This window comes from Aulostomus chinensis, chromosome 21, assembly GCF_037954235.1.
Source record: "Aulostomus chinensis isolate RoL2024-O1b breed Wild chromosome 21, RoL_Achi_v1.0, whole genome shotgun sequence".
NCBI lineage: Eukaryota > Metazoa > Chordata > Actinopteri > Syngnathiformes > Aulostomidae > Aulostomus > Aulostomus chinensis.
The window spans coordinates 10,359,444-10,374,543 of record NC_141340.1 but is presented as its reverse complement, the minus strand read 5'-3'; the positions used below and the strand labels follow the sequence as shown (position 1 = coordinate 10,374,543).

At 41.2% G+C, this 15,100-nt stretch overlaps 3 protein-coding genes across 7 annotated transcripts in view; 1 reads left to right on the top strand and 2 right to left on the bottom strand.

The window, feature by feature from the left end:
* The window catches only part of dok6 (docking protein 6), a 46,396-nt gene extending 43,857 nt beyond the window's left edge, over positions 1 to 2,539 (top strand). For all 3 annotated transcript variants that reach the window (XM_086192151.1, XM_086192153.1, XM_086192152.1), the window contains one exon: positions 722 to 2,539. In XM_086192151.1, the coding sequence (XP_086048277.1) occupies positions 722 to 879 (158 nt within the window). In that variant the 3' untranslated portion in view covers positions 880 to 2,539. The remainder of the gene's footprint in view (positions 1 to 721) is intronic.
* Positions 2,540 to 3,484: 945 nt separating this feature from the next.
* cd226 (CD226 molecule) lies at positions 3,485 to 8,635 on the bottom strand. Of its 2 annotated transcripts, none has more exons than XM_086192150.1 (6): positions 8,020 to 8,632; positions 7,189 to 7,512; positions 6,384 to 6,782; positions 6,072 to 6,174; positions 4,958 to 5,012; positions 3,485 to 3,842 (listed from the first exon to the last, which is right to left on the bottom strand). In XM_086192150.1, exons 1-6 carry the CDS (start codon positions 8,081 to 8,083, stop codon positions 3,816 to 3,818), a joined length of 972 nt encoding a protein of 323 aa, XP_086048276.1. In that variant the 5' UTR covers positions 8,084 to 8,632; the 3' UTR covers positions 3,485 to 3,815. The 2 variants fall into 2 exon arrangements, with proteins under 2 accessions (XP_086048276.1, XP_086048275.1); XM_086192149.1 differs by lacking the exon at positions 3,485 to 3,842 and adding an exon at positions 3,917 to 4,848 and having other exon boundaries at positions 8,020 to 8,635.
* rttn (rotatin) overlaps positions 8,629 to 15,100 on the bottom strand; it is a 30,374-nt gene continuing 23,902 nt past the window's right edge. For both annotated transcript variants that reach the window (XM_086192147.1, XM_086192148.1), the window contains 9 exons: positions 14,917 to 15,022; positions 14,566 to 14,663; positions 14,302 to 14,379; positions 13,668 to 13,794; positions 10,885 to 11,078; positions 10,093 to 10,366; positions 9,108 to 9,211; positions 8,886 to 8,955; positions 8,629 to 8,767 (listed from right to left, as the gene is read on the bottom strand). In XM_086192147.1, the coding sequence (XP_086048273.1) occupies positions 8,688 to 8,767; positions 8,886 to 8,955; positions 9,108 to 9,211; positions 10,093 to 10,366; positions 10,885 to 11,078; positions 13,668 to 13,794; positions 14,302 to 14,379; positions 14,566 to 14,663; positions 14,917 to 15,022 (1,131 nt within the window). In that variant the 3' untranslated portion in view covers positions 8,629 to 8,687. The remainder of the gene's footprint in view (positions 8,768 to 8,885; positions 8,956 to 9,107; positions 9,212 to 10,092; positions 10,367 to 10,884; positions 11,079 to 13,667; positions 13,795 to 14,301; positions 14,380 to 14,565; positions 14,664 to 14,916; positions 15,023 to 15,100) is intronic.

The window sequence follows — 15,100 nt, the reverse complement described above, 5'->3', positions numbered from 1 at the left end:
TATTTATTTGTGCATGTAGCGTTCTTCTTTCTCTCCTTAACCACACTCCTCCCGCTCTCTCTTGCTCACTCACACTTGTTTGCCAAGCTAGGTCACGTTTCATATTCCACGTTTGCAGAGTTGGCTGTGCGTGTCACCATGACTGACACTGCTGGCGCGTGTGCGTGTGTTCTCTCGATCATGATTTTTTTTTTCCCACGCAGTGTAAATAGTTCATATTTGCCGATGAAGCACTTGTGAGGAAAGCAGCCGAAGAACATCCGTGTGTGTCTGTGTGATCCCTGGAAGGAAGCCACTTCTAGTCAAGCTAATTCAATCAATCCTTAATCACATTTCAATTAAATCCTCACTTCTGTAAAAGGGATCGGAAACATATGAAGGGTATTGACGTCGACGCTCTTCCTGAAGGATGGATCTCCGTGTGCAGGATCAGCAGGCCTCTCTCTCTCTCTGTTCTAATATATTATTAATGGTCGCACAGTTGCACAGAACAGCCCTCCAACCACAAGTATCCATTACCGCGTCTCGCTGCAGTTAACCAATATGAACTGCGGAGCAAATTGGACCGATTCATTTCAATGAAGGTGTCGAGGGGACTGTTAGACTCTCGCCATCACTCTGACATGAATGTGTCTATCCATCAGACAGTAACTTTGGTGTATCGTGATCCTCCTTTTTAAAGGTGCATCTCTTTCTCCCACCCTCCTCCTCTTCCTCCCAGGAACCAGCATGACAATGACTTTCATCCCCCGAGCACAGACGTTCCCCAGTTTTCTGTCAGACCAGAGTGAACAGGAGCAGAACCAGCACCAGGAAGAAGCACCATCGCCCTCTAGTGGCTGTGAATCCACTTGCAGCCATCTGAGACCCCTTCAATGACAAGAACTGCTCCACCAAATAACAAGCCACCCTGGACACTTAAAGCACTACTGTAGAGAGGATGTAGAAATATGTATAGTGACACGTAAGATATCATTTCTTGGTGATAGCTGTAGAGTGACTGGTCTTTTTTTTAATATATTTGTTGTGTGACAGCAGAAGTAGCGTCAAAGATTGCACCAATAATTATTTAATTGTGATTGTTTCATGTTGTTCTTATGCTGTTGAGGCCAGCATGATCCCCTTTAAGGAAAAAAATCACTGCACTAAAAGAAACCGTGATTTTTTTTTTTTTGGGTCCTAGTCTATAAATCTAAAAGCTCTAAAGTAGTTGTTGCTTCCTATAAAAATTAAAAAAAAAATCAGCTAAAGGTCTTAATTGGAGAAAACCACCAACAAAAGCTGATATGTTACACTAGCTGAGCAAATTAATCTCACTCTCTTTCTGACACACATACACACACACACACACACACACACACACACACACACACACAGTCTGGTTCATTAGCAAAAGGAAAAAGTGGTGTTTGGTACATGTGGAACATTTGCTATCATGGGACTCACTTGTGGGTTGTGGCAGTGACTCATGGTAGTTTTTCACCCAGCTGGTATTCTTTTCCTACACTATAACAAGTGTTGCTCGAGTTTGGACCTCTTCAGACTTTTCCTCATCTTTATCCACCACTGAAGAAGGTGCGAGGAATTAAAGGGATAGTGAAAAGGTAGCAGAAGTGCTGCCGGTATCTCTCAGAAGATGATTTATGAGGAAAAATTGCATAAATAATTCAAGAGCAGGCGCTCATAGCAGGTGTTCTCTGGCCTAGTGAATTAAAGGCCTTTTAAATATATATTTTTTAAACCTCCTTGAGTGCCCGGTCCTGATTTATTTATGTCACTTTTTGGTCTTTTTTTTCCCTCATCATTAATGGGATAGTTTGACATTTTTTGAATGCTAGCAGAGATAAGAACAGCAGCTGTTAGCTTAGCACTGACACTGGAAACATGCCCTATTTTTGTGTCAAGGCACCTGTAAAATGACATCAACCACTTTGTGTTTTTGTACAAATTGCAAATATATGAATAAGCTCTGTAACTGATATAGTTTTAAATGGATAAAGCTAGCTGCTCCTCCTGTTTCCTGCCTTTTTGCTAAGCTAAACTAGCCAGCATGTAGGACTGATGACATTGATTTAATTTCCTAAAATGTCAAGCTAGTTCTTAAAAACTAATTGGCATATAATTAAAAAATAAATCTGGCAACTACCTTTCTGTGATACCATTGAGGCAAAAGTTTGACACTCTGGAAATACTAGCTGAGCGAAGAGCAGCAGCAGGTTAGCTTAGCATCAAGACTGGATACATATTAGACCAAATACCTGGTTGTCTAAAGGTGTCACACCTGTAAAATTACATTTTTTTTGTACAAATGAAATTACACATCTTTTAGAGGTGATATTAAGCATATTTTATAATTGGACAATGCTAGCTGCTGCTTCTTTCTTCCACCTTGATGCTAAGCTAATCAGCGCGCAGGACTTGGGCGACATTTCAGAACCCAAAACGTCAAACTTTTTCTTGAAAAAAAAGAAATCACTGTAAAAAAACAACAACTGACTAGGTCAACAGCTTGACAACTACCTTTTTGAAAAAAATGTAACTTACACAAACCATTTTAGATTTGGCCTGACATTGAGCAAGAATGAAACTACAAGGGCATCTCCTCTGGAGTCTCTCTCTGTAGAGACACTTGTCACTGAACATGTGATTGCTGTCATGATAATGATGTCTGCATCGAGTTAAAAGTGCCTTCAGACCGCAGAGTGTGACACCCCACTGTAACCATACTTGTTTCGAGTTCATCACAGTCAGTCTAATGTTTCCAGGCTGTCAGCAACACCTAACCAGAGAGAGGAATAGGTTGACTGCTGGCAGCTGACAACACAGGACACCAATTAATCTTTCTTTAAATGTGCAAGGGGGAAAAAAAACCCTCTAAATCCAGTAATTATCTGATAACAACTTGTTTTTGTCTTTTTTTTTGTGTAGAATTACAACAGATCCCAGTAGGACCTGATAGAAACTGCAAGCACTTCAATTCTAATTTGTATTTGGCCCCCTTTTTGCCCCCAGAGTCCATGTGGTTCATGAATGAAATTCTAATAGTTCCAGTTCTAGATCAGAGAAAATATTTAACCATGTTTGAGCTCCGGGTTTTTGTTGTAGTCACTCATCAGAATTGTTGGTTTTTATGTGTCGCTATGATTTTTGTTGTTACTGTGTGATTGTGTCCACCATGTTTGTTTACTGTAAGATTCTACGTTAATAGCACTTTCATGACACTGAGTGTAGGAGTTTCACTTAATGTACATATGTAATGTTTTTGATGACAAAAAAGAAATAAACTCTATGTTCTACCATGTATTTGTCCTTTCTCTCAATTTTTTTGGAAGCAGCAGTTAAACATTGTGACAAAATTTGCATATTTTTGTCCTACTATGCTGCTTGACGGACAGGAAACGATGGGAACTTTTGGTTCTCCAAAAGAAACACAACCACTACCGCAGGTCAGAGCTTACTAATGTTATTTTTAGTTACAGTGCCTAAAATAAATGAATTGGACCTATGGATTCATTTTGTTCATGGATGGGAAGTATTCAAATTGGCAAAAAAGAGCATTCACTAGAGATTCAAGCTTTCAGTTTCTAGTTGAAAATTTTATTGTTTCTCAACAGCCTCACAAACCACAAAAACCCATAGAGAAAAAAACCTGTCTCTCTCTTTATTCTGTCTCTTCTAGTTTGCTGGTCACACAACACCTGGTATCACAGACAGAGAGCACGGAGGCAAAAAGGGGCAAACTGCAATGTCTCTAAATGCTCCGCCTTTTCTCCTTGTCCTTATCAGCTCTTTTTGAGGAATAATCCGTAAATCTGTTACTTCCTCTGCCACTGCCTCCATCTCTATGGAGATAAATGATTACACAAGCAACAAAAGTACAAACGTAAGCCTTAAATATATAACACAAAGATATGTTTGTAGGTAAACACACATATACATACAAGTATAATGTGTTTATATGTATATGTACACACACACGTATATATATACACATTTATATATATGTATATACATTTATATATATATATATACATTTATATATATATATATATATATATATATATATATATATATGCGCTCAGAAATCATTACAAATCCAAGCAAACGACAGCTTATCAATGGCAATAATAATGTGAGAAAGAAGCTGAGCATTCGTCAGTACACAGCAGATCGACATATATAGCAAGTGATAAACTTGAGCACAGGATTAGCTAATTAGAGATGAGGTTTCATAATGTGACTGGAATGCAGCCATCCTAGACAGAGAGCCCTTTGGGGAATGCAAGCCTCTCAAGTGATGGCACAGTGCTGAGTGACTGCTTTTTCTCTTTCTGTTAGATGATTAGACGCTATTGTCACCGTTTGAATGGAAACCAGGAGGGATGAAAGTAAAAGGAGAGCAATTAGACAGGCTTTTGTCAGTCGTTTTACTCTGGAGTTAGAGGAAAGAATGATTATACAAGCTTTTGTGTGCTTTTTCTCTATGACGCTTGATGTCAAATATTATTTTGTCCAAAACAAATATTTCCTCAACAGTAATTATGCAGTACATCCGACATTTAATTAGCAGGAGCAGAGCTGGACCCAAACAAGCCTGACAGCTATCCAAGACTCATTTCAAACCCCAATATGAATACTAATCATCATCTTACTAATATATATATGATTGTCATTTGAAATTACTTTTGTTCACATTTGGAGCTGCATTTCATGTTTATGTTCGCTCTTTTATCGAAAAGTTGTCTGTGAACGCACCCACTGTAGGTTAGCATACGTCGGACCATTTCTGATCTTCCTGGACTGCTTTGCGGTCCGGGCAGGCCCATGGATGTTCTCATAGTAGTTTACCTGTGAGGATGTTTGTTAGACATGAGGAAGCTGTTCATAATATAATGATATTAGTCAGTATTAGTATAGCATGAGAAATTAATCAGTGGTGTATGTTGAGTAAACTCACCTGTTTGTGAGACGGGTGAAGCTTGACTCTGTACTCTTCTCTCCTGCTTTTTTTCCTGTTTTTTGTGTAAAAAACAAAACAAAAAACAACCTATTAAAGTAGAAATCACCAAAAAGGTGTCGTTCCCCCCCCCCCCACACACACACACACACAAGTAACCTAACATTGACAATGAAATTGTCTGCATACACTTCACCTAATGTGGCTTTTTTCATTAATGCAGAGCAGAAACTTCAGTATTTAAGAGTCGAAAATGATTCATGCAGTCACCAAACTAGGCTGGACCGAGGCTTTGCAATTATTATCATCATTGTTATTCTGTTATTGTATCACTAATATTGGTATAAATACCAATGATGACTCCATCTGATAGAAAAGCTAAAAAAGTCGATTGCGTCTCAGGCTCAATTGGTTCTCATCAGAACATTCATTTAACCACATGTGTAACCAGTGGCGTTCCACAAGGTTCAATTCTTGGACCACTTCACGTCTCAAACCCAGTAAGCCAGTCCAGTTGCATCTCATGTCTATCCACATCTGTTTCAGTCACAGCCAGCAACTGGTAAAATTGATAATCAAATTGGCAGGAGAGAATTTAAACTAGTTGTTTCTTCAGAGTGTACTTAACCGTATACTTTAATAACCAAAAAAATGGGCTGGAAGTATATAAGTAATAAAAGGATAAAAGCAGACCTACAAGTGAACTTGTATGCCTCAAAGTATACCCCTAAATGTGAATAGAGGCATATCATTTGTGCCAATAAGTTCAATTCGTGTTGTTCAAAGTATATTATACTTGAAGTACAAAATAACTTGATCTATATAGCACCTTTTTAAAAACAAGAGTACAAAAAGTGCTAAAAAAATTACATGTCAACTGTTTTCTGTACTTTTTGCCATTCTTATACTAATAGTATACTAAAAAGAATGGTTTTATATACAAATAGTGGTCAATTTATACCAAAGAATTAGTAAAATGGTGAACTTACAAGTACACTACAAGTGCATTGATATTAGTACACTTACATATACTTTGTAAAATGTGAATTAGCATTCTTTTTGCATTGATTATCATTCATTGTAAGCATGGAGTAAACAAACAACAGCATCTTACCCGTGTCTCACTGTAAGTATGAGGATGACGATGAGTAAAGTGAGTCCGGCGAGTCCACTCCCCATGTAAATGTACATCATGTATACAGACAGGCTGAAGCCACCTAATGAGACAAGAGAAGGTTTTAAGTAAAGCTACCAAACCGCCTCAAACCAGTGGTGTTTGATTTAATTCCATTTATCGATAATAGTGGCGACTGATGCAGTGAAGTTCACTGTTTTACACCCACAACTTCGGAGTAGCCTGCATGTGGATATTTTGATTCTGACAACTTTGCAAACATTTTTCGCCTCTCAAATGTTGGTCTGGTACCTGGGGGGGCCACAGTCAGCAGCACAGTGGTGCTCGTCATCCCAGCGTCCGTGTTAAAAATACAGCGGTAGAAACCAGCATCTTCCTGCTCCACACCTGTCAGGTGCACACTGACATCCAGGCTGTCGGCACAGCTGACCCTGCCTCTGTCGCTGTAGTCTTCGCCGACAATGCCTCCTTCTACAGTCTTACAAACTCCAATGGTACTCCAGGGTTTGCCGTGCTGCATCCACTCCACAATGACCCGGTGAACTGTACCATTGTGCTTGTGCTTACAGCCGAGGGTCACGTTGTAGCTCTGCTCTGCTGACAATTCTGCGTCCGCCTTGATCATCTCTGGACCAGGAGGCTCCTCTGTTGGGTCTTCTTCTTCTTCTTCTTCTTCTTCAGGGGGCTCATCTATTAACACAGGAAGCAGCTGGTCAATTAAAAAAACAAAACACCTGTACGCTGAATCCGCTCTATACATCAAGGGTGTTAAAGAGATAATTCACCCAAAAATGAAAGTCAGCTGACTCATCCTCCTGCAAATGGAAGGTCAGGTGAACTTTTCAAGTCCTCGGGTCACTGCTGGACATTTAAAGGAAAAAAATTACATAACTTTTACTTTTGACAGCTGGTCTCCATTCATTTCAGTTGTTTGTGAGAACGACGTAGCACCTTTCTTTGTGAAACTCCAGCTGCGTTTTGTGCTGAAAGGAACTTTACCCGACCTTCCGCTGGCATGAAGGTGAATAAACACTCCCTTAAATTTTCACTTTTGGGTGAACTATCTTTTTAATCAGGGTTTTTTGTTTTTGTTTACCTAAATCCTCCACCTGAACAGTTCTGGTCCAGGGCCCTTGAGGGAAAGTCTGAACAGAACACTCATACATCCCGATATCCTGATGAGTAACGTTCTTAATGGAGATGCTTCCATCCATGGGAGTGGTCCTCAGGAACTCTATCCTCTCTCGGTAATGGTGAGGGGTGGCTACTCCGTACTCCGGGTGGAACACAGCTACTTGTTGCTTCTCTGGTTCTTTAGTCCAGGACACCATGGTGAGGTTGCCGCTCCAGGGGCACAAACATTTAAGAACCATCCCCTCCTTGAGGGGAACGATAACAGCCTCTTTCAGCTCAACGGTACCTAGAAAATCATGTTCAGATTAAATCATCAGTAAATCTACTTTTCTTTTTGTAGAACTATAATTGCCTGATTTATTTTAAATTAAAAAAAAAAAAACACCAAACCTCTCTACTTGATTATCACAGGCTCTTGAAGCTTTGAGGCCGTCCTTTGAGTAATGACAATCAGGCTAATTTGAGTGACTACCCATAAACACAACTGACAATAGTCAGCGATGGTGCTTCCAAGTAAAGTAGAAGCCTTTTATTTGAGCTGAATGACAACCGAGTCCAGTGACACCCTTGGGAGAGTTCTGGCAGCGTTAGAATAATAATGTTTCACTCGTACTGCAACAAGCTCTCTTTCCATTGACAATTGAAGGAAGAAACAAAAGCAGAATTCCAAATGGCAGCACATAAATCAGAAATCATAAACTGACCATCATTTCAAATTAATTGGGCAGCCTTCAAAGTCTGTTACAACACACAAGAAATGAAATCAGATTAAATACCTAAAATAACTTCATACCTTGAAGAGAAGAGAGAAATATGAGTACCACGAAGTACCAGAGCTGCTTTTGTTCAACTTCCATCTTGTCCCGGCGAAGGAGAATGAAAGCAGCATTGATGAGACGAGTGGAGAGGCGCCCAGGCTGTACTTCCTGCTCACTCTCTACCCACAGAGACGCACTTGAGCTACTAGGGTGGCTCACTGCATGGTAGCCCACTGTTGGCTCCCCTCACACAGAGGGACTACTTTATCACTGGTGCTGGGAAGCTTATGGTAGAAGTACTGCTACACGGTGGGGATCCATGCTCTAAACTGTAATAGCAATACACTCTTCTTGTGTTTACAATCATTTGGACTTTTGAGGAGTATTTTTTTAAAGATTATAGGTTGTAATCCCCCCCCTGGAATTTAAATTAAATTCACATTGTAGAAGGGTATTAGCATGTTTCTCTGGAGCTTTTCTGTGTTTATGTAGGTTAAACCAAACAAAACCGAATATCGGCACTCACAGATGAATAATCCCTCTGCATATTCAGGGCACGTTGATGCTTTATAGCAAGAATTTGGAGCTGTGCACGTACAAAGATCAAATGGAAGCTTCAAATGTTCACTCTTTTGTTTTTGGTTTGCACTTTAACATCAAAATATTTAATATAAATCAAACACAAAACAGAAAGGAAAAAAAATCAACTGTTTAGCAGCTGGGAAAGACTTTCGAGGCACTTCAACAGATAAGCAGCGATGGGCTCCTGCTTGTTCTCTGCATCTGTAAAGATTCAAAAAACAAAAGAGCAAACATCATTAGGACAAAAGATAACATTCAGATGGAGTATCAGGACATATGCTAATTTTTTTCTCTTTCATCAAAGTGAATAAATGCATACCCTTCTTGGAGATGGTATGTGCCTCCTCGATTCTCAGTCGGACAGAAGGGCACTTCAAAGTAGTCTTGGCCTTTTGAGGAGGATTTAGAACGACAGGTAAGGAAGGTTTGTGTTGCTGAAACAGTGCAGTGTATATATTCATAGAATGTATAAAGCCAATACATGTAGAGCTGCTCCATAATGTTTTATTACCTGTGTGTGTGTGTGTGTGTGTGTATTTACCCTCTGGTTGTTGTATAGCAATGCCCAAAGAGCAGAAGCTCCCATGCAGCGTGTCTCCATCTCCTTACTTTCCAGACAAGATAAGAAAGCTCTCATGGCTTTGTCTGAAAACAAAGATAAACAAATGATAAGAGAAGTTTGTCAATTTGCTGGGAAAGATTCTTTTTAAAAGGAGCGAAAGCACAGATAACATATTCGTTTATTTTTTTATTATGGTGAGGAGTGTATTCGGGGTCATTTCTCTCATATCTTATATTGCTCTCCGATTTGTTAGTTATAGAAACTTAGGTATCTGAGCAGTCATATCCTGTAGTCACTTTTAACATTACTTGTCACGGCAAGCGCAAATTTCCACAGGAAACAGCACCCACCCGCACAGGCACACCACCCAGCTCAGAACCCTAACACTCCAAATACCACCAAGTGACAGCATGAAACCGCAGCAAAGCTGTGAGATTCTGTGACCTCACAAAGATTTTAGACATCGTGAGAAAAAAGGTCACCGTTTGACAATGTTTTAAAAGCAATGTGAGGAAATGTCAGCAACACACATGTGTAGTGTCTTATTGTATTGGCAGGAACATATTTTGCAACCTGGAACTACTTGAGGTAGTTAGAGAACCGCTCATGTGTCTGGTTGTTGTTGTTGTTAACTGTGGCAGCCATACTGGATTAGTGATATGTACATCATCTCAAATCTCTTAAAAATACTGATGGAGTTTTTCTTGATATTAAACTCAATTGTTTGACCAGTTAAGGCCCTTTCAACCCTTTGAACATGTGTTTCAATTATCTATTATGACTTTTTCCTTTGTATTAAACTACTAGAAAGCTAACATATGAGAGATGGGAAACGAGCACAGGCGCATGAAATAATTAAAATACATATTTTCCTGGCATGCCTCTATGATCGTTGGCAGATGATAAAAATCCCAGTTCATAATAGTAATGATTCTAGATTTGTGTCCCTTCTCTCCTCCCATACCGTTGGCGAGGAGGTGAGGCTTGTTGGCAGCACAGAAGCAGAGGTTGTGCAGGGTGAGCAGCGCGTGGCGTCGATGCGGAGCCAGGTCTGCTAGCAGTTCCAGGACTCCGGTCACCTTGAGGATACTCTGCTGGCCATCCTCTGCAAATGAGAGGCTGACCAACAACCTCAGCCACAGTCCTAACAAGCTCCCGCTACCGCAGCCCACAGACGTGCTCTTAACACTCCCAGGCTTGGCTACTGGCACCAACGGGAAGGCTTGCAGGAAATTATTCTGAAAGTGACGGAGAAGGAAGAGATATGGAGTTTTAATAACACGTGGACAAACCATTAACTTCCCAGTTTAGAGAATGTGTTCTCAGCCAGCGCACTGGAAATGTGATGGGGACATTTGGACACACTATGAGTGAGAGAAGCTTATGTCACTGGAAGATGGCGCCGTGTATTTGATCAAAATTCTGTTACGCTGCATACTGCATATTTAACTCTGTCAGTTAAATATAAACTTATCAAAACTGTTCAAAGCAAGATTTTCTCCTCCATTTTGTAGAAAACTAGCTCACAAGGTCCTGTCGGTTTTGTCTCATAATGCCACTTTACTTCCCCACAGGTGATTGGGGGTCACTGCAGTGCAGAGGCCAGCAGCCCCTCCACCGAGACTAATTTTGGCTGCTTGTGTCTGTGATCTCATTGTTTTCTCATTCTTTTAGTCACTTCCTAAAACCTGTGGGTGTTTATCTTAGTGTTTTCTCCTGTTTGTACATTCCCACATTGTGTACCAGGCGGTTTTACCTTCTGCAGCAGGCCTCTGCAGTCACGTGACATGGCCAGATTAGCCAAGAGGGAGAAGGCCAGTTTCTGAACTGGGCTGTTGTCTGGCGCGACCCCTGAGGCCAGCTTCATAACCGAGTGCATCAGAGAGCCACTCGAGGTACCTTTTGATCCTGGTGTGACACCTGGCCCGCCCCCACAAAGAGAGCTGCATGCTGGGAAAGAGGGGAAAAAATAAAACCCCCATGAGCACTATACCAATAAAACCCTTATGGAGTTTTTCCTTTGGAGCTTTCATCAAAGATTATATGCATGTCATCTACATTTCAGATTGATAGAAAGGAAAAGTGCACCGTTTTCTGGAACAGTGAAAACATCATGCATGGTGGAGTCCTGCAGGCTGTTTAATGTATTCCAGCTATGGGCAGAAGTCAAAAATCCAGTGCTGCTGATCAGGATGTTTAGCTGGTTCAAGAGTGCTAACATGCTAAATAAAGCCAGGTGATATCAATGGTTTTGTTCCATAAAGATCTGCTCATCTGTTGTTTGTATGAATCTTTATATAAAACCACCAAGATCCAGCACCATACATTTATTTGCTTTTTGGTGTTTTGGTTATGTTATTGTCTTTGTTACGGCCCAACAAAGACATCAGATAAATTGCATTTTGGATCCAACTTCCATATATTCTTCAGTCTTCTGTAGCAACCTGAGCTTTTACGACCAGTTAGCAGTTATGCTAGGCGCGAGAACAGTCTTGAGGGATCCACTGAGCGAAGTGCTCTCCTCGGTATTATTGGAACTGGAGGCTCTTTTTCCGTTTATCTTGAAGCTGGCCAGCCAGCCAGCCAGCCAGCCAGCCAGCCAGCAGAACTGGTAGTGTTCAAAATATAAAACCTGACCTGTCAGGCTGCACGGCTGTCTGCCCGCTACACCAAAACATCTCTGCACGGCTGCATGCACAGCTTGTTTTTGCTGTAAAAGCTGTCTGGCCAAATGATATAAATAATGAACAGGAGTGGGATTCTACAAAGACAAAATATTATGTTACCATTGTGGGGGAAATAAAGTAGTAGCACCTGAGTGAGAGGGAGAGAGAGAGAGAGAGAGAGAGAGAGAGAGAGAAGCCAGCAGACAGCCATTTATAACATCATAACAGTGTTGCTATTGAATATGGAGTTTTGAAAATGAAAGGTCTTCACTAGTTATTAATCTTCATTCATCCTGAAAAGTAGCCCGGCTGTTGATGACAACCACCTTTTTTTTCTGCCTCTGGGGAAACAGAATTTATTTATTTAGGTTGCGATTTATTCTAATATAAAGGTAATTCAGACAGATGAAGACAAACAGATAACCCTCGCGGAGACAGATGCAAATCAAACGCGTCTCTGTTGGCGTGACATTTACAAGAACTGACAGAATTAATTGCCGCCGCTTGTAGATTACATGAAAAATACAGAAATCAACACAGCACTGATGAGACATAGATTTGACACTGAATGATGTTGCTTATTGGAAAACATGACGGCTCGTTGGGGATATCAGTTCTAGAATAGTAACATGGCAACAGATATATGCTGATGTTAGCCTGAGGTTATCTCAATACCTGTCAGGGAAGCGCAGCACTGCCGAGGGAGGCCTGCTTCATTATGGATCCACTTCCATTCTCACTCTAACCTCAAACCTGATTAATTTGTTGCAACGTACAACGTGTTTTTCTGACATTATTTTTCTTTCTCTGTTACTTTCAGTGGGAGCTAGTTTTGGGGCTGCTACAAAAATATCTGCACAGATATGTGTGGCACAGATTAAAAAAAAAAAACCCAAAACAACAACAATCTCGCTTGAACTAGCAGCGCAAACAAAGCTCTGGATGAAGCAGGTAGACGAGAGATGAAACATTCTGTAGAAATGTAGCTGTCTCTGGAGACAAAAATGGTAGCCTGAGGGTGTATGGTGTAATACTAAGCCTAGCTGCACGCCGTCTGAGCACAACCTGCTGTTCAGTTAACCTTTAGGGAAATACTGTGCCCGACTTCACTGATTTCTGTTGCTTCACAGCTTGAGCTTGGGTGGGGAGGGGGGGGTCTAAAGCGAGTGAGTTTAGATCTGAGCACATGCGCCTACAGAGGAAACGGTGCCAATCAAATAGAAACACACACACACACACACACACACACTCTCTCAGAACAGCTCATAAGTGTTGCAAATAAAACTTCCTTTCCTGTCACTGATGAAACTGATTTCTACAACTGCACAAGTCACACACGCAAACACACAATCAGATCAAAAGGGAGCAATTTATCAAAATCAGATTTCCCCGTTTCCTCTCCATGAATCTTTCCTCTCCTCTGCTCACAAAGCTGCTTTTTCCACAAGTCTTTAAGTGTTCTGACTTCCAATTACACAGCTCCTACATTTGCATGATGGAAGACAAATATAAACAACACAGAGATGCTTGTGTGATTCACCAAATCTTCTCCCACTGGCGTGACACCCGTCGCCATACATACAGCTAGACAGCTTGTGCCCTGGCTCCTGACACTGTTGCCCATTGTGACTGGCAGGCAAGCAGGCGCTCGTCTTGTACAGTGAGACACAAAGTTGTGCAGTGGTCATTGGGAAGGACAATGGAGCTCTTAGTGCGAAGAGTGTGTGTGTGTGTGTGTGTGTGTGTGTGTGTACGTGTGTGAGTGTGCGTGTGACTCAGGCGGAGGCAATGGGCAGGCACGGGCCAGGCACAGTGCCTGCACAAACACACAACATACAAGACAGAAAAAACACACACAGACACACACACAAACCTGTGGTGCAGTTGGCTGTATAGACACACAAAAGCTCCAGCACCGCCTCCATGGTGGGGTCATCCAATAAGAGCCAAGGCCAAAGAGCAAATAGCACTGCTGTTAGGCGAGCATCTCTGGCCACCACCTACACAGACAAATACAAATGGATGTACACATTACACCTCCCACACGCACACAAATACACACACAAAAAAAGAGCATCTCATACGAAACAGCCCACATATAGTCAAGTGCATGATTACAGCTGCACACTTGGTTAAAGTGATGACACATCCATTAGATTTATACAGCAGCACAAACACAGATGGCAGTAATCAATGTATCAGCATTTTTGTAAGCATGCGAGGAAAAACACACAAGGAGGGAAATAATGGCACTGTACCAGAGCCACCCAGGCTAATTAGTCCGCGGTAACCACCAGTGACTGAAAGGCCACTTACAAAATGAAAACCAGCTAATATGCCTCCATAAGTAATGTCATTACTGGCTGTAAGAAGCTAAACTTGCTGAGATGTTTGCGGAGCCTTGCACATTTAGGCAAATCTCATTTACAGGCACAGCACTGGTACTCTGAGGTACCATTAAAAACCAATTAGCAGCTGGGAATTAAAAGACAGACACGGAGGCTCACTTTGCATTCATCGTTGCGGTAAATAGCACTCCGCAGGATCTCCACCGTCAGCTTGACGTCCTTTAAGAAGCCATCTTCCTGATAATATAGAATAAAGACATAAAAACAAAACAAAATCAATTCATCCTTTAACCGTAAGTGGGTTAACAGCTGAGATGATTTTTATCCAAAAACTATGCAATGGAAAAAAGGAAAAAAACAAGAAAAAAACAAACGCAGCACAGAATAGATGAGACTGGAATTTTCCAGCCGGCTGCTGCTCACCTTTTTGCGGTGAGAAGTCTTGCCGGGTCGGACCGACTCCAAGTGGAGCTGAGAGTGAGTCTGCTTCATTTGCTCCACACAGCTGTCAATGAGACCAGCTGGAGCAAACACACAGGTTGAGAAGTAAATGAGATTTAATTAACAAATAACAACAAGATATTCACTGTAATTTGCACAAAAAAAGGAAAACGTTAAAGATGGTAAACAAAGCACATGAGGGAATAGATAAGCTTCAGGCAATGGTTGTTTTCCTAAGTACTATTTGCAAAATTTAGGTTTAATTGAAGAAACCACATGATGTAAGTTACAGGGGACCATTAAAACTTGCTTGCTTGAACGTGGCGGTGTTACCTTTAGCGGCGTGGTTCTGAGCCACGGGACAGCAGGCTAGCAGAGTCATCAGAGCTCTGGCTGTTGACTTCTTTAAAGGGTCCTGAGGAGTCCTCGTCTCAAAACTCTTTGAATCGCCATAGAAGGACACAGTAAAGCTAAAACTGGAGCTTTTAAAAATGCATGCTGTGATACTTGCAGTCAC

What these genes read in the sequence shown, in the direction of transcription:
- cd226 (XM_086192149.1), bottom strand. Translation starts at nt 8,083, where the DNA reads ATGGAAGTTGAACAAAAGCAGCTCTGGTACTTCGTGGTACTCATATTT. An exon ending in ATTTCTCTCTTCTCTTCAAG is followed by an intron (nt 7,513 to 8,019) that starts GTATGAAGTTAT and finishes ATGATTTTCTAG; the next exon opens with GTACCGTTGAGCTGAAAGAG. An exon ending in ATACTTACAGTGAGACACGG is followed by an intron (nt 5,013 to 6,071) that starts GTAAGATGCTGT and finishes CACAAAAAACAG; the next exon opens with GAAAAAAAGCAGGAGAGAAG.